Raw genomic sequence first — 18,302 nt, 5'->3', positions numbered from 1 at the left:
CTCTCTCTGTCTCTCTCTCTGTCTCTCTCTCTGTCTCTCTCTCTGTCTCTCTCTCTGTCTCTCTCTCTGTCTCTCTCTCTGTCTCTCTCTCTGTCGTCTCCTCCGTCCCTCCGTCCCTCTCTCTCTGTCCCTCTCTCTCTCTGTCCCTCTTTCCCTCTTCTCTCTCCCTCCTTCTGACAAGGAGCTACTGCTAGACCATAGTTTGAAGAGGAAAAGAGATCCAGGAGTAGTGAGACGATGGTTCAGTTCTGTGTTCTACCACTGACAGAAGCTGAGTACGACTTGAACAGTGCTTAGGACTTTACACACAGGAGGGATTTTCATTACTCTTCCAGCCTTACCTGACTATCACCACCTGAGCTGAGCCTGAAGGCACTTTACAAGCCCACTTGGTGTGCCCTATAGTGTTCGCTTCTGCTCACTGCAGAGACACRTATCAGACCTCAGAGCCTATGTGAGGTGGGTGTGAGGAGCCCAGGGAATGCCCCTTCCCAAGGTGAAAGTTGTCATGACTGCTTTCTGGAGCAGCCTCTGCCCTGCAATGTATGTAGGGACTGCAGTGTAGCTAAAATAGAGCCCAAAGTGGGCTTTGCAGTAGTGAAAACCATTGCTTTTGTTGCAAACTGAAAGAATGTGATGACGTCTGTCCCTGTGTAGTTCTGTCGGGCACAAAGTGCATCGCAGAAACGGGTGAGGGGGGAGAAAAATCATAAATGTTATGTCTCATTTGAATAGCACAGTCTCCTCAGTTGTTAAACAGTGGCCTGAAAACAAAGTGGGTGGTTTTTAGTCCAAGGTCAGTACAAAGATACTGGAAAGTTTCTTTGTCCTTTTGATTACCGGCAAAGTTCCATTGGAAATGCAGAGGAGAAGGTATGGCTGGGGATCTTTTAACGCTTGCATTGTCACTCCATCCAGCTCACCTCACTAATAAGGCTGAAGTTACTTGATAGTCCAGGTTAGTATTTTGAGACCTTACGCCAGGGTCCACCATGCTGGGTGCAAAATGATCAAAGAACATAGGAAAGCATATGCCCAAGGATATTGCCTGTGAAATTCTGGAGGAAGCCTTTATTTCCACTGTAGAAATGCCAGAAATAGAAAAGGCGCGTTATTTGGCAGCCTCCTTTAGGAACGGGRCTTCCTAATCAAGGTGATGGGCAAGTGTGCTGCCTGCCAGCAGTGCTGTTCTKCAAGCAGCCCGTGCTCTGCCACAGTTGAGTGGCTTGGGGTGACCCTTTCTCCCTGCTGTGAGCTAAAGACAGTGCGGACATCTGAGCAAGCAGCCTCCTTGGAAAGCAGCTATCCAGGCAAGTGGCATTTCGGGGCCTCTCAAACCCTTGCTAGTGGTGCTAAAAGGCTCTCTCCTGGAGCAGATGACACCAGTTCCCCAGGAGTTACTGTGAGATAATAGGAATCTTTTTAACTCTCTCCCTAGGAGAGATTGCACAGTTTGGGAGAAGCAAGCATGCTGTGAATGGAGAGTGAAGCTCTCCACAGGTCTCCTCAGTGGTGTTAAATATTAGAAAATTTAATGCTGTGTTATTCAGACATGCATTTTCTAGGGATTTGGCTTTCGGAGGACAGAAGGGATGGGGTGTATTCATTACAATATCATAGGCTTCATTACCCTATGGTGGAGTGAGACAGATAAAAATGTTGGGTTTTTTTTTTTCTTTGAAGTAAGCTAATCACTGAACTGTTAGTAAATGCCATTTGTGCCATATGCAAAGGTAGGATTCAAGGGCAGAATGGCCTTGCCAGCCACAGCAACCCCTTGCTTGTTCCACAGCCCTGGGCAGTTCGCCTTCATAGGATCCAGTTTCAAATGCAGCTTCTGGCAGTTAGTTACTTTTTGTCATGCCTCAGTTTGCAGGTGCTGAGCTTGAAGATGCTTAACTAGAGGATGATTTGCCAAGTGTCTCSGAGCACTGTAGAGGGCTGGGGGTTCTCTGAGCTTCTTGTGATGACTGGGCAACTGAGGCACGAAGATGCTATGTGCTCCGAAAGCAGTGCCGTGTGCTCCAGTGCCGTGATTAGAGTGTGGGTACAGAACTGGTTGTTCCCTATTACGCCAAGCATCGTGTCGTCCAAACCTAAACAATAGCTGTAACTGTACCTGCCACATAAGCGTGGGTCAGGGCCAAGGCTTCTCAACGCCCCCGTGATGAGTTCACCTGAGAGTCCCTGCATTGCAACGGCAGTGTTCTGTTGGGGCTTGTTCCCTGCTGGGAAATTTTGCAGAAACCCAGAATTAAAGATGCCTTCCGCTGCCTTGGCAGTTTACCCACGTTGGTGCTGATTCATTCTGCTCCTCTTGATGGGAAAGAGGTGAGGTGGCTAGGGAGGGAAAGGCTCTGGAAGCAGGGGAAAATTGGGTGGCTCTTCCCATGCCAGAAGCATGACAGATTGCCAATGGAACAAGCATAGCTTCCTATTCCACCTGTGGTTGCATAGCCAGGGCAGGGAAAAGCTGGAAAGGCTGGGCAAGGCTTGGAGGAAGAAGGGTGAAAACAGGCTGCAAAAAAAGATGACATTTCTTTCTTAGTGGAGAGTAGTCATTGCAGGTTCTTGTCTCTGGGAAGAGGGGGACAGTGTGTGSCACAATTAAAGGCTAGTCAACGTGTACAGTAAGGGCTGGAGCAGGGCTTTGTTTCATCGGGGAAGCTTTACCAAGGGTCCTGATGGTTTCCAAGCCCAGAATCTCTCTAGGTTTGCAGACTGAGGACAGCAGCTCGGGACAGATGGCCTTGTGGGCAGCGACGTCAGCAGGGCCAGTAGAGCCTACTGGTGGAGTGGTGCCTTCAGATCAAGATCTGCAGTTTTATGTACCAGTGGAGGCAGCCAGGCGTGGAGGCTTTCTGATTCAGCTTGGGGGCCAGTGACAGGGACGTTCTCTGCCAGATTCCCCCCTGCTTGCTCTTTATCCATCCATACCTCCCCTTGCCCATCTTTTTCTCTCCCTCCATCCCCGTCCAATGAGCTGTTCCTGTGATGATGTTTGAAGGCATCTGTATGAGAGGTTGCATGGGCTCAGCCTGTAAATCAGCAAGCACACAGAGGTGGGTGGATAAATATTTAGATTAGCTGAGCAGCAGCACTAGGTCACTCGCTGGTGAAATGGGAGCAAGGTAATATATTAAGGTACTCCAACAGAAATGACAAATACTGCACTGTTTTTAYCCTCTGCATGTAGCTGAGGGTGGTGGTGGTGTTTTTGTGTTTTGTTTTCAGTCCTAGTGCAGAACATGGCAGTCCATGTTTGCTTTCCTTTTTGTTAGATTCAACTCTTGACTGGATAAAGCAAATCAAAATTAAATCCAATTAAATTGAAAACTATGCCAAAGTTGGCCATTGGTTTTGATCTACTCTCCCTTGGGTCTTGCTTGTTGGGGGAGCTCAAAGCAGAAGGCCTTTAATAGGTGTCARGACTAAGTATAGTTGTGAATGAGGCTTGTCCCAGCAGTGCCTGTGTCTGGGTGGGAATTCTCCTTATGAGAGCTGTCAAAAATCAATAAGCCAGCAGTAATTTCAGCAGTTTGGGTAACAATGTCATCCAAGCTGGATTTGGAGATGTGCTAGAATCCATGTCAGAAGCTATATATAAAGATGCCAAAATCATTGAACACAGCAAAAAAGCAGGTCAGCTGCAGCTGATCATGATGGCTTCCTTCTGGCTTTAGCAATTTATGACTTTCATTTCTGTTCCACATACTGCTGAGTCCAGAAATTAGCAATTTGTTTGCCAGAATAGCAGTTGCTTGGAAGCAAGTGAGGAAAAGCAGCAGAAGGAAGCTGGGACTGCTGGCCCTAAGTAATGYATGGAGATAATGGCTACGTGACATTTGCTAACCAAGATAGGTGCCGGTTTTGCCTGAGCACAATCCCGGCTTGCTAATAGCTCACTGGTGAGCTGAGGACTTTTGCCGTAATAAAGACTTGTGCTATATTTAGTTGATAGCGGATGGAAGCAGTGACCAGCTGCCCTCACAGGGCTTCAATTGCAACTCAAAGATAGAAACCTGCAGGAAAAAAAACGGGCATCATGTGGTATGTAATGTGGATTCGGATACGGTTTCAGCAGTGTTGGTTCCTCTGCCTAGCTCTTCCTAGGAGGAACAGTCATCCATTCCCAGAGATCCTGGCACTGTGCCTCAGTGGGATTTCTGGACTATGTGCCTCCCTTTCTTCTATTCTGCTCTTATCCTTTTGCCTGTGCTTATCACTTTTCCAGCCTTCTCCCCTTTGCTGTTTGGCCTCCGTGGGCCTCTGGCAGGATGAACTGTGGTACAGTAACAGGAAGAGTAATAACCCTGTTCCTAACCCTGATAACGACTCTCTCTCTCTCTGATATGGGGGAATATGCGTGCTTTGGCTGCTGCATTGACATGTTTTATTTCTTTAGGTATTTGAAAGTGAAACACTAAAAGTTTCCCTGGGAAGTGCGTTTGGATTGTACATTTATCCTTCCCTTGCAGGTCACTGCAGCCTGGCTAAATGAAACATTGCACCCAGCCCTGCTCAAGTAGGGGCTCCAGGCCTTTCTCCTGGAAAGGTGTGTGGCCTCAGCAGGACATTTGCTGACTCAAGGGCAGCAAAAAAAGGAGCCCTTGAGCAGAGTCTACACATGTGGCGGCTTTCCCTGTTTGGGAGGAGAACCCCAAGCGGTTGATTTGATGAAGAGCTTCTCCTCTTGGAAGAAGACAAGACTCCTAAGGCTGGCATCCTCTTTTGTAGAGGACAGACAGCTGCCAACACAGAATGTGTCGTGGCAGCTTTCTGTCTCTGATGCAGTGGGATTGCAAAAACCTTTATTCATTTACAGACAGCAGTAATTAGGCTGTGGGGTTGGGTGGGATTGAACCTGGAACTACACCCCTTAGTTCAAGTAGCAGAAGTATGAGACACTTTGCTCTTCTAGATGGAGCTGTTCTCTGTGACCCTGAAGCCTATTCACTGATGCCATAAGTCTAGGACTTCAACGCAGTGATTTTTTTTTTCCTTTTTCCCAGGAGGTGAAGATATTTCGTGCCTTAATCTTAGGGGAGCTGGAGAGGGGCCAGAGTCAATTCCAAGCGCTCTGCTTCATCACGCGGCTCCACCGCAACGAGATCATCCCCAGCGAGTCTATGGCAAAGCTGCGGCAGGTGAGAGGCAGCCTGGCWGATGACTGCAGCAAGCAGTGCAAGCTCCACCTTCCAGCCCATCCGGGGTTCCCTAGAGCTAATGCTGTCTTGCCTGCGTACCCTTCCCAGGCAGCTGCTCAGCTGTTCGCTGGACCAGCTTTTGATCACCCATGCTGTTTAAAGGATTCAGTATTAACTTAATTTCATTAATCATATTGTTCATGATCCACTAATAAGCTAGATGGAAGCAGGATTTAGTTCAGAATAGGCAGTGTTAAGTGGGAAGTGGATGCCTGTAGCAATCACCATAAAAAAAAAAAAAAAAAAAAACCTGCTAAAGATTACCTAATGAAGTAAGTACTAATCTGGCACCAGCCATGAGGACAAACATTGATGAATGAGCACAGGCAAATCAGTTATCAGTTGAGAATCGCCAAGAAGTTGTGTAAGTGCCTTCTGTACAAATAGGATGCAGGTGCATTTTCTCAGGAATTTGCACACCTTCTTAGATTGGAATGAAGTCATGGTATTTGGTGTGGGATAATTGACTGTGATGAGAATTCAGATTTTTGTGGTTCTTATCCTTTCTAGAAAAATCCTAGGACAGTGCGGCAGGCTGAGGAGGTGCGGGGCCTGGAACATCTCCGCATGGATGTAGCTGTCAACTTCAGCAAAGGTGCCCAGCTGAGCTCTCACATTCACAATGTCTGCGCAGAGGCCAAAGAAGCAATTTATACCCGAGAGGAAGATGTCAAGTTTTGGCTGGAGAAAGGTAAAGTTTCCTTTTGCTTGGTGGGATCTCTCCTGCCGGGCCACTGGGGATCTGCACAGATCCCTTGGTGTTGTCTTGCAGCAGTAGCACCCTGAACAGCATCTCTGTACTCCTTCCCCCAGGGGTGGATGGCTCCATGTTCGAGGTCCTGCCTCAGACTTCAGACCTCCCTGACCTGCAGCGCTGCAAGCTGTGCACAGACCGCTGGAAACCCTGCATCTGCAGCTACTCGCTCAACATCRAGTGGTACCCATGCATGCTGAAGTACTGCAAGACTCGGGATGCTGGGGGCAAGGTTTCTTCTTATAAGTGTGGCATCCGCAGCTGTCAGAAGGGCTACACCTTTGATTATTATGTGCCGCAGAAGCAGCTCTGCCTGTGGGATGAGGAGACCTAGCAGTGTTGGGTCAGGCCTTGTCAAGGGGCAGCTCGTTTGCCTTCTGCTCCCCTTTCATGATTCTAAGGGATATCCTGGAGCTGGCCACTCCGAAGAAGGAATATGGTCTGCAGACGTGCCTTGTACAAGGAGAGCTTGATGTGTGCCTTTCCTTCTGGCCCCCTGCAAACCCTCTCCCCACCTAACACTGCCTCATACTGTGATAAGCTCTCTCTCTCTGTGTTAATGCTCTCCTGATAGCTGCCAGGAGAGGTTGCCTCCTGGAAGAAGCAAGACATGTTTCTGGGAGAAAGGACTGGAAGGGGCTGTGTTTTGCCCTGCTCTACACTTAGGACATGTGAAGGGAGGCAGCTCTGAGAGGCATCAGCTTTGAACATCCTTAGGGGTGGTCAGGGTAGGGAAAGAAGTGGTCTTGGCAACCTGAGTTGTCGAACATCTCTAACTCTGAAGAAACCCCTACACTGATTCCGCCACCTCCTGGTGATGTAACAGCAATTCCCAATGGGAAAATAGCTAATGTATGGGACCATATACTCAAACAACAAAGGTACAAAACTTACCCAAAGCAAGAGCCTGCCCATAGCTTTTTCTAATGTCTGGCTGTTATATTCTTCCTGCGGCTAGAAGATAGAATAGAGGGATATATCCCAGCAATTACTTATACACCTAAAAGGCTGTTGAATAAGGCTCTACTTAAAACCCTATGTAGACTAGTTAGGGCCCAACTTTTTGTGTTGGTCCTGTGACTTTCCCACTAAGAAAGAAATATGCAGGAAGTGGTGGTTGCCATCATAACCTTATGGTTGTGAGCAAGAGGAGAATGATCCCAGGCAGGATTTGCACCATTCTTTTGAAGATAAAGATGTTAGTCTGCCTGGCTTAGAGCAGAGGACCAAGTGCCTGAACTCCTTGGGTCTACATCCTATTCTGCCAGCTTCTCACAATAAGCTCTTAGGTATTGTACTGCTTTGCTGTGCCTTGGTTTTCCCTCCGTGTAAAACAGGGATGACCCTGATGCTGGCCTTGACTCTGTTAAATGCCTGGAGGGCACGGGACAAAGAGTGCTGCTGGGTTACTGCCCAGCTCCTGCGTCCTCTTGCGTTTGGGTCAGAACAGCCCGCAAGGTGACAAAGAGGCTGCTGGGGTCATCTAGAACCCTAGTACCTCATAATGAAAAGCCCTCACTATGTGCCTTTTTGCCTAAAAGCCACGACTTTTTTGACAAAAAAGAAAAATCTTACATTTGGTCACAATTATTTTTGTACTGATCTCATAAGGGGGGTGGGAGGGAGAAGGGAAAGGTATTTTAATATTCTGACATGAAGTAAAACACACTTGAATAATGTTTTTCTAAAGCAAATTATTTATCATTTGTAAGGTAAATAAACTGATTTTTTTAAAAGCATCTCTTACATAAAAGTATTTTCATCTGTCATAATCTCAGCACAATGYAATTGTTTGGGTTCCTGGTTAAGAGCGGTTTTCTTTTGCATAGATCTTGAGCTTGTTCCCAGGACCACAGATCTCCAGGGGGTGAGGGGGGGAAGCATCCTGCTGTCCAGTGTGAACCGARCTCTCATCCTTGTGCCCCTTCCTCTGTACTGAGGAGCCGGATATGCTCAAGACTGATTTTGACTGGTATCAAGCAGCTGTGCAAGCACGCAGCCTCATGGAGAAGGGAGGCTGGCAAGGGGAGGGGACAGTGGTCCAGGTAATGGGCCGGGGGCTGCCTGCTTCTCTCCCCCAGGCTGCCCTGAGGCTACACTGTATAGCTGCAGGTGGTGGCTGAAGGCTTGTCTGAGCAGCAGCCTCACTGAAGGGTCCTCTGCTCTATGACTTGGCTGCTCTAACTGAGCGGGGATGACATCTTCAGCAGTTTTGGCCAATTYCAAGCTCTGCAGGAGCAAATGTGGAGTGCTGATTCCCCCTCGTGAGGTGAAGGCGGAGATGAGGACTCCAGCAATCTCTGTCCTTTACTTGAGCTGTCAGMGCAACTCCCTCCTCTCACAATGATTTTTGAAGAGGGTTTCAGTACACAGCCCACACTTAGAGTGTGATATTCTCTATTGGCTGTCTCCTGCCTCATCCTGCTAGCCCCAGGTAAGTTCAGCTGTAAGCAATGAGGGAGGGGAGCTGCAGGGGGCCTGGGGGCCCTTCTTCTAGGACCCTCTGAGTAGCCTCTTTCTGCCATTTATTTCCTGCCTGGACTGCTAGGAGAGTGGAGAGAGCTGTTGGGAGCATTTGCATCTTGTCCCAGATGGCTGGATAGACTTTCCTTGTGATAGTGAGTCTCTGGGCTGCCTGCAGCCCTTCCAAGGGGACAGAGCACCTCCAAGGGGACAGTACCAAGGTATAAGAGTATGTGTAGGTACAAGGTAAGCAATGAATGCAAATGCTAAATAACTACAGGCAGTATATAGTGAGTTCCATTCAGTAGTCACTTCTAGGTTTGTGGGGCAGAGCTGGCTTTGGAGGGGCCAGGGCATGTCCTCACCGTGTGCTGCCGGCCACTGAGCTATCTGCACGTGGGAGGGAGCTGGTGCCTCTGCTTTCCCAAAGCTAATGCTACCACCTGGCCTGAGGCTGCCCTGGGCCCTGGCCATGTCCCTAGCAGCACCTGGCATTTCTGGAGCTGCCGCAGTGCAGATTTCCCGTCCTCCACAAGTGGGTGCTGCCGGATCGTGTCCCTGCTCCACGAGAGAAATGCTGGCAAGGTGTCCCAGGGAAAGCACTCGTGGCAGAGCTTTCTGCAGGCTGGAAAAGGCAGTGAAGGTGGTGCACAGCTCCAGGGTCGAGGGATGTGTGTTTCACACACCAACTTACAGCTAGGTGTCTTAGTCTCTGAAAGATCTCGTTATCTCCCCATCCTTGCCAGAAAGGAACTGCAGTGCAGCACATTTACCTTTCCRAGGGAAAGTCCTTCTTGATGCACTTAAACAATACCCTTGTAAAGCAGCTGTTGCAAGTGGAGACAGGGGGACTCCCTGGCAGAGGAGAACGCTGCAGCGGACTGGGAGAGTTGATGTAAATCCTTGCTGTTAGCAAAAGCAGTAGGGGATTTTGTAATGTCTTCCTGCAGTCTGTGCTTACAGGGCCCTTCTGAAAAGCTATGCTCCATACATCAAGCTCTATATGAGGAGCTTATCTTCCTCCAAGAGGGGAGTAAACTGGTAGCAAATGCAGAATAATACCCACACATAATGAGGATGAGAATGTATGCGTCATTCATTGATGCCCAAGGAGGAAAAAAGAAAAATGACCAGCTGAGCTCCGGCAGCAGCATATCTGCTGCTATCCAGGACAGATCATCTCTTGGCAAGGTTAAAGCAAATCTGCCTTTGCCCGGGAAAGACGGTCTTATTTCCACAGCAGAAAGGACTGCTGCTGCTTTGATATTTCCCCTGTATTTTCTCTCTGCTGGTGGCAGTGGTGTTTCGGGTAGTTTAGGAGGTGCAGTTTCTCCTGYTTGTGTGAAAGAGTGTTAAAGCCTAGGGCACCCTTATGAAGGGCTTGCTCCCACAGCCAACTGATGAATTGTTCTTGTTAGTTTTCCTTTCATTCTGTTTTTTTTTTTTTTTCTCCTGCTAGTCCAAAGTGCTAGTCCAAGAAAGCAGATCTCATGGGGTCCAGTGTAGGACTGAGCTCACCTGAGGATCCCCAGTTGCCTTTTTGAGGCACCTGCAGAGCCAGGAGAGGGCAGTGCATCCCTTTTTTTGTGCCAGGACAGCACACTGGACGGAGGACGTCCAGGGGATCCCTGTCCAGCATGGGTCCAGACCTTGGAACTCCGGTACAGGCCATATATTTCTGCAGCAAGGGAAGCGAAAGAATGCTATCAAGTGAAACTAATAGCCAACATGAACGGATGAAGAGCATGAGCTGATTCAGAGCACAGGARGCTCCGGTTGCCCCTCAGCCTTGCCAGGGCCTTTGACGCCTGCCTGTGCCCCAGAGGCCCTTGGAGCKGGCTGGAAGCCACCTCTGAATCCATGCCTGACACAGGGAGGACACCTGACCACGTCATTTTTCAACGTGGGGGAAATCCAGGCATGCTGAAGCTGCTGGGAGAGAGCATGGCAGCTGCCCTGGTGTGCYCACATTCAGCCTAGGCTCTGCCAGGCATCAGTGGCAGGAGTCCAGCCCCTGGAGCAGCTCGAAACAGGATGCCTGTGCAAACCYTCCCGTGTCTTCTGCTTCCTGGAGTGCCTCTGAAATCTCCCTCTCCTTCCTCATCTCACAAAGGTCCGTGTGACCCCAAACATTCTTGGGAACTTCCCCTTTTCTCTGCTTTCCCCCTCCGCTTTCCTCCTCCTGTTCCTGGGTAGACCTTCCCTTCACACATCCACCCTTTCTTTGCAGCACATTTTCCTCTCTGGAGGATTTCCTTTCCGACCATGGAAGCCAAGGGCAGGCACTTCAAGGCCATAGCACCAGACTGAGCTGGAGGTTAGGCCCGGAGAGCCTGTCCGCCCGCCCACCCATCTCCTCAGAGAAACCTGTCTTTCCAGGGAGGGAGAGCAGCATGTGGGAAAGCCGAGAGCCCTGGAACGTGAATTAGCCAGGAGGAGATGAATGTGCGATAGCTTGTACCTGGCAGCTGCCAATGGAGCCTGTTAACGCTTTCAGGCTCCAGAGCAGCGCCAGAGCTTCACGCGGGCATCCTGCTACCTCGGGCCGCGCACACAGGCGTCGATAGGCACCTGTGTCCCGGTCCGGGGGGTTGGCTCAGTGACCCGGGCTGGCAGGTGGCCCCTGGCAGCTGCCTGCAGCAGGAGCCTGCATTAGGTTCAGGGTTTTCGTTCCCTATGCCTCCCCGGGCAGTGAGTGAAATGCTGCAGCTTTAAGCAACGTGGAGAAGGAAGAGGAGGCTGCCTGCCCTTTCCATCCCCTTTGTGGGGGATTCAGGGCATGGAGCCCAAGCCAGGGACTCCTGTTCCCATGCCCATGCCCTGGGTGTTCAGCAAGGTCGTGGTGAAATCCTCCTCATGCCTCTCTCCTAGCGCTGGTGGGCTCCTGTGGGATGGGCTGCCATTTGGCTTGGACATGTGGCACCCAGACACCGAYGGGCTCCGGGGACCTGAGTGGCCCCAGTCGAGGTGAAGGCCGGGCTGGTGTCCCTGCACCCCTGCCCACRCGGGCCTGCCTCGCTGCCGGCCCCAGGCGGCCGCCGCTGCATGGGAGCCCCTTGCAGAGCACGCGGCGTCGGCGTGGCCGGGCTGCCGGCCTCCGTGCGCGCCCGCCACCTTCCCCGCGCGCCCCACGCCCTGGTAGCGCTGCAGGGACTCATCCGCTCCCCAGTTACTAATATGCAAATGGGCGCTTTTGCATGGGCCCGGCGCCAGGCTGCTGGGTGCCGGGGCACCCGCGGGAGGCGGAGGTGGGGCGAGGCGTGGCGCCGCGCCGCGTGCTCGCCCGGCCCCGCATGGACACGGGCAATGGGGATCTAGGTCCCGTGGGGAGCGGACCCACGCCCGGTTCCAGCGGCAGCGCGTGGCCGAGGAGGGAGGGCAAACTGGCAGCCCCTGGCAACCTGGGGCTGGCGGCAGGAGGCTGGGCGCACCGCGGGTTCCCCCCCGCCGGCAGGATGGTGAACCTGGAGGCCGTGCACGCAGGTACGGGGCGCGCGGGGACGCGGGCGGGCGGCACGAGGGCTCCGCTTCCCGCGCGCGGAGCCCCACTGCCTTCCCGCCCTGCCCACRGAGCTGCCACGGATGGCAATGGCTTTGGAGCCCGCGTTCCTGCCTGGGGATGGATGCGGCCCCCGGGGCGGCAGAGCCTCGCTGGTGCTGCCAGGCCTGACGTGGGCTAAGGAGCAGGGAATCTGGCTCTCCTGGAGAGCCCAAGCTGTGAGGCCAGGCAAAGGCTGGAGCTGGGAGAGGGGATGAGTGCAGGGAGGGATGCAGGCAGGCTGGAAGGTCCGTGCGAGCACAAGAAAGTGGGAAAAGGTATCGGCAGAGGGAAAAGAAGGGAGCACAGGGCTGCAGGAGGACAGGCTGAGCAGAGAATGAATGGAYGGTGGATACTTGGGAGGAGAGGGATGCTTTAGAGGCAGTGGGGCGCTGAGATGGTGCCRCATCTCCTCCAAGCAGACCTTCCTGCTGCGGATAGTTGGGGATCTGGGGCTGTCACTGCCGTCCTCCCTGCACCATGCGGGGCTTGGGCCAGCAGGGTTGTGGGGACTGAGCTCGTGCCTTCTGCTCGCCCCTCGCTGGAGGGGAGGGACTGCGCTAGGGTGGGCTGTGCTATGGTGCTGCAGTGACAGACAGATCCTACCCTGCCAGCGGGGCACTGGGGACCCGCGCAYGGAGAGGACACGTGTGTTCCCTAGGCCCTACAATCCACGGGGCCAAAGGCAGTGGCCGCCAGCCCCGCGCCCGCCAAAGTGGCCAAACCCTGCGCTTTGCRGCCACCTCGCAGCCTCGGCCGGGGCGTCGTGGGGCTGGTGGGACCGGCCCGGCGTGGGAGCCCAGCTCATCYGAGCACCTGCCCCGAGCGTGCATGTGCGCGGCGCCTCTGCAGACCGCATCCCCCGGGCTCCTGTCCGCCCACCTGCACCTCCCGGGCGCCGCTTTCCCCCGGCAGCTCCCGCATCTGTCCTGCATCCTCTGCTGGGGCCGGGGCCGCCAGCCCCGCACTTTCGGCCAGGGGCTGCCCTGTGCACCGGCTCCCCACGACACCTTCCCCACCGAGACCCAGACCTCGGGCAGCCCCATTTTTCGAGATGGGCTTGCCTCAGTGCTCGGCTCAGAACAACTCCTAGAAATGAGGGCTTGGGAAAGCTTTATTTGCTGACACTGTTTGCTTCAGCAAAAATAGAGATGCAGATATATCCCTGTCTGCACTGGCAGAGTTTCTTTGGTCTGGGTGAGGAAACCAGCCACCCCTATTCCTGGTGCGCTTGCTAGCTGAGGTACAGCAGCACATTTTTAATATGGACTAGGCCACAGTGGCGGCTCCTAATGGGTCTGTGGTTAGGAGTTAGGCAGGCCTAAGTTGCATTATTTTTCCCAGAGTTTTTTTTTTTTTTTTTTTTTTTTTTTTTTTTTTTTTTTTTTATTTTTTTTTATTAGCCTGCTTATTCCGTGTGTGGTGGCCACCTTGCAAAGCTGTATGGTAGGAGCCTGTGTTTGGTTGCACTTTTGCAGCCTGTTTTTTTCTAAGAAATTGTTGGATGCAGGGATTCAGATCCAGCTGGGTTTTAGCACCTTCTGCTTAATTACAGTGCAGGACCCTTTGCTGTTTCCCTTATCTTGGCTGCTTTTATATCATACCAGGTGATGCTTCCCTTCTAAATCTGCTTCCTGAGTTCAAGGACCCCTGCTGCAGTTTGTTCCTCGTGAATGTTCAAAAGCTCGTGAGCCCACAGACACTTAGTTCTGCAGGGTTTTATCAGAAAGATTTTATTTTTCCTCCTGTTTTATACCCTGTGCTAGGTTATTGCACTTCACATGTGTGAGGGAATCATGAGGGTTTCTGGTAGCGCCTGACTCCTAAAGCAAGAAGGTAAGGAAGCCCCAGGCAGCATATTGCATGATGTGCAATCAGGCTGCAGCTGTTCCACTCCCCCACACAGATTATAATGAGCAGAGGGGCTGATTTCTTGCCCCTGCTTCGGGGGAGTAGGTTTGTTAGGGCAGAGGGGTTCCAGAGCAGTKCTTAGGGAGCCAGGAATCTACGTCCTCCCAGAAAGAGAAAGAGCCTTACTGCTTGCTTTTGCTCTTCTCTCTCTTGCTCTTCCCAGCAGTCACTGGTCGGACCACTTTCTCTTGCTCCATGCTCGTAAGATGCACATTGGTGTGGGGAATTTGATTAAAACCTACTTGCAACATTTCATTTTAATAAGATATGCATTCATTCATTGATTTGTGTGCCTGCTTGAAAGCTATATTAAATTCTTTTAAACTTGCAGACTTTCTATCTAAAGCAAACACCAAACTTCCTTAATGCTGAAGGTTTTTTTATTTTATGAGAAGTTGGCTTTTTTTTTTTTAAGATTCTTTTTGGCAACAAGCAAAGCTTTGTGCTTTGTAGGCTGCCTAGGTTAGGGTCCTTTGGCAATATTACAAGATAACTAGATGTTTATAGCTGATGATAATTACTCTTTACTACAGTAGAAGTGCTTAGAAGCCCCATTAAATGTTCATGTCTTAATTGGGAAGGATTACTTCAAAAGAAACTGTTTTCTTTCTCCTTTTTTTCTTTTTTCCTTAATACAATGTAAAAAAGGAAAGCTTCTGAAGTATGTGAATGTTTTTGCACTCTTTCTTTAGTAAAAAATCTTGTTTTCTTATTTTCATCTGCCGAGGATAAGCTTTCAACCTTCATATTCCAAGTTCTTCAGTTTGGACCAAAGAATAGGGAATTTCCATTTGCACATTGGAAATTTCAACAGGAAAAAAACACTGTTTCCCTGCTTCAGTATGAGCAATAGGGGGAAATAGCTGTAATAACTTATAGATTTCTTCTCTTTCTTTTAGCTGCATGGAAATAATACAAGGTGCGTGCTAGAAAGAGGAAAATGTTTGCATGATGCCTTTAAAAAGGCTTCCACCTGCCTTTTCTGCCCCAGCAAAACCACAGCAAACACTTGCCCAGCTTCCACGCGGTTGTTATTATCTGATGCAAATCGCATGACTTCTGTGGCAGGGATTGGCTGCAGGAAGCACATGCAAATCAGCTGGTCCTTTATTTAAAAAAAAAAAAAAAAAAAAAAAAAACACTTTTTATCTACCACTAGAGGGGAAAGAGTTAAAACTCCCATGCAATGGGAAGAAGAGGGTGAAGGGGTGTCCATCTGGATTTGAATATTCTTCCTCCTTTCCCTGAGCTTGTACTTTGCCTCTTTTACGAAGAGGCAGAATCCGTGTAAAGTTGACTATTCCCACCCTTTTCTTGCAGCTGTCCCCGTGACAGCTGCGTGACAGGTGAGCGTGGCCCCGGGTGTGGTGGCAGTCATCACTTCAAGGGTAAATGACCTGTTTTTTGGCCTTGATAAGGAGGGAAGGAGATGCCCTGGTGCTTGATGGCAGCTAGTACATCGTCCTGTCTGAGCCATCCCTATGGCAAAGGGGGAGCCAGGAAAGCTGGGAGGCCATTAGAGGAATGGTAGTGGGAGATGGTGTCCTGAGGAAGCCTCAAACTAGGAGCCACACCAGCTAGCTGTTTGGGGACCCTGCCGAAAGCCCTGGGGAGAAGCCAGGGGATGTGGGAGGGCTCCCACTGCTCGTCCCTCTTGTGTTCTGTGTGGGAAATGGATGGTGCAAAGGGTGAGGAAAACAACAGCAAACTGAGGTGGGGGGAAAGGAGTGAGGGGGATGCAAAGAGCAACAGGAGGCAAAGTGCATCTTTGGAGCTGATGAATATTCTAGTGACTATGTTGAGGAATCAGGAATTTGAAAGTCTGATGGTTTATTATAATTACACATTCATTTGTGCTGTTTAGTGGAAGCCACATGTGCCTGTTGCCTGGGACTGTGACCTGTTATTAAAATCAGTTGTGCCTCCTTTTCCAGAGATCAAGATGAGCGGTGATGTGGCAGACTCCACAGACACTCGGCATGAACCCGACCAGGTGGAGCCAGGTAAGACAAGGGGCCAACCGGGGAAGTTCTGACAAGGAAGGGGTGGAAAAGGGGACACAGATGAGGACACAAATKGCTGTCCGTGCTCTGCTTGGCTCTTGCTGCTACCACCCTGCGTTCTTCTAAGAATGTGCTCGGGGCTAATGTTGTATTCACATCTAGATCAGCGTGCGAGGTCACTCTGTACCAGCAGTGGAGGATTCGGTTATTTGGCTGTCCTGTGGTTAGAAGTCCAGCTTTCTTCTAATAAGGAAAGCTGAAGAAGAGGATGTTTCTCGAGAGGGATGGCACTGGCACTAGAGCTGATCTCTGCCAGCTTAGCTACCAATGTGATCAGTGCCATAGTGTCATACACACCACGAACAGCTGTTTTTATTGTCACTTCTGATTGCCACTGCTTGCAGTGGGCTTGCAGTGCAGGACCTTAAGGATGTAATGGCACAAGGAGTCAGGATCACGTACATTTCCAGGCAAATAAACAGCAGTTAGAAAAACAAGCAGCTTTAGCACCCGCTAGTCTGTAAGAAATGCACATTGCCTGTAGAGGTGAGACTCATCTCCAGGCTCCTAGAGAAGCTGGCAAAAAAAAAAAAAACAAATAAAACAAACTTTGCTCTCAAAGTAGTGCAGAACCTTTAACTTGGCTGGGGCAGAGGGAGGAATGTGCGAAAGGAGATTTAAGCTTTAAATGTGGTGGTTCTGCTCTTCCACTTGTGTCATCTGAAGGGTATTAGAAAAAATGAAAAAGAAAAGATACCCTAGCCAGGGACCCGTAGGTGTGGTTTAGTGGGACTCCAACTATTCCTCTATTTACAGCCTGCACTGAGGACTGTGCTGTTGGTTATTACTTTGGGTTATCTGACATGATCTAAAACAGAGATGAAATCTGGCTCTATTCATGGCTATGAACTCCTACTGACATTGGTAAGGTCAGGCTTCTGCTTCTGCACAGTCATGCTGAGCTAGTTTTTGAGATAAGTGTCTCAAAGCCTGGCAACAAATGTGTCCCCAGCTTCCTGAGCTCTTTTACAAACCACGAAAATGGCTACAGAGCCGTAAATAGGAGTCAAATTCTCCTGACACGTGTCATGGTACACAAAGCTGATGGATAGCATAGCTGATTCAAAATTAGGAAAGTAGGAAAGATTGGTCTGTTACTTCAGTTGTGTTGTTGGGTTTTTTTGTTCAGTGTTTTTTTTTTTGTTTTGTTTTGTTTTAGTTTGGTTTTGATACTGAACTTTCCTAAAGTACTGGGAGACTCTCACTGCTAATGTTGTGGTCAACAGTGTGAAACTGTGGCTTCACAGTCTGTTGGATAGCTTCCTACCTAGCAGCTAGTGTTAGTTGTGCCATCTCTTTCTAGTGGAAATGCTGAGAGAAGGACACAGAGGAGTGAAGTCAGTTTGTTTTAAAACAAGAAAAATATTTGCAGCAGCATTAGCTTTGCCCTACCATCTTTTAAATCAAGAAGGGAAATGTGACGGTTCCCTGCAGCCTGACACAAGGAACCTGTTTCAAGTTCTTTTTTTTTTTTTTTAACTCAAATCCCGTAATAAGCTGATCTCTTCAACATCTTTGGAAAGCAGAGGSTGTGCTCAACTCTGTGCGTGGCATCCCTGGTGGGGTAAATATCTGGAGACTGGGGATACTTTTCAAGATAAGCCCTACTGACTGCCACAAGCAAGCAAGCCTGCTGAGCATCTGCCTCAATGCTTTACCTAAAACCTCCACAAATCCCTGGCTTTTTATTTTCTCTCTTTCCGACTGTTCTGTTTATAAATAACAAAGCACTTTGTACTGAACTTCCTTGAAAGTTTTTATTTTCCCTGATATACATTGTTAGAGGAATATTTACTGCAATGCCTAATAGCTAGGTGTTTTGTATACCAGCTTAATGTGGGAAAATTTGTTTTCCAATGACTCATTAACTGAGGACCCATTCCCTAATGAGCTACCTGAATAAAACAGCTCCCCAGGACTCAGGTCCCCTCAAGAGGACAGGACAGTTACAGAACTGTGGTACGGATATGATAGCTTTTGATATGAGAAGTTTTAGGTGCAGATTTACAAAGGCCTTTCATCAGCAAAAGATGCAGGCTAGCTCCAAGAAGAGTATTAAAAAAAAAAAAATAATCTTGAGAAAGTTTGTGCCAAGATGCTTTTATAAACCAAGCCCTTGATCTAAAACTGATGCCTGAAGATCTAATGGGAAGTGCCATTAGCAGAACCATAATCTCAGCCTTTCATTTCCCTGCCAGTTTTAGGCTTACAGGCAAAAAGGGTAATGTGGGGCAGTGTTTTACTTTGCAAGTGTTTGAAATAATCATTTTCCTCTTTTCGTCTCTTTTCGTCTCTTTTCGTCTCTTTTCGTCTCTTTTCGTCTCTTTTCGTCTCTTTTCGTCTCTTTTCGTCTCTTTTCGTCTCTT

At 49.7% G+C, this 18,302-nt stretch overlaps 2 protein-coding genes across 2 annotated transcripts in view; both read left to right on the top strand.

Moving 5' to 3' along the window:
- Positions 1 to 7,380, top strand: part of OAF (out at first homolog) — a 12,856-nt gene extending 5,476 nt beyond the window's left edge. Inside the window, exons 2-4 of the mRNA XM_026038122.1 lie at positions 5,013 to 5,147; positions 5,718 to 5,898; positions 6,021 to 7,380. Coding sequence (XP_025893907.1) covers positions 5,013 to 5,147; positions 5,718 to 5,898; positions 6,021 to 6,295 — 591 coding nt within the window. The 3' untranslated portion in view covers positions 6,296 to 7,380. The remainder of the gene's footprint in view (positions 1 to 5,012; positions 5,148 to 5,717; positions 5,899 to 6,020) is intronic.
- A 4,241-nt stretch (positions 7,381 to 11,621) lies between these two features.
- Positions 11,622 to 18,302, top strand: part of POU2F3 (POU class 2 homeobox 3) — a 37,601-nt gene continuing 30,920 nt past the window's right edge. Inside the window, exons 1-4 of the mRNA XM_026038117.1 lie at positions 11,622 to 11,907; positions 13,935 to 13,947; positions 15,209 to 15,261; positions 15,808 to 15,876. Coding sequence (XP_025893902.1) covers positions 11,622 to 11,907; positions 13,935 to 13,947; positions 15,209 to 15,261; positions 15,808 to 15,876 — 421 coding nt within the window. The remainder of the gene's footprint in view (positions 11,908 to 13,934; positions 13,948 to 15,208; positions 15,262 to 15,807; positions 15,877 to 18,302) is intronic.

Source organism: Nothoprocta perdicaria, unplaced genomic scaffold (genome assembly GCF_003342845.1).
Source record: "Nothoprocta perdicaria isolate Ctin4 unplaced genomic scaffold, notPer1 scaffold_201, whole genome shotgun sequence".
NCBI lineage: Eukaryota > Metazoa > Chordata > Aves > Tinamiformes > Tinamidae > Nothoprocta > Nothoprocta perdicaria.
This window is presented reverse-complemented; position numbering and strand designations above follow the sequence as displayed.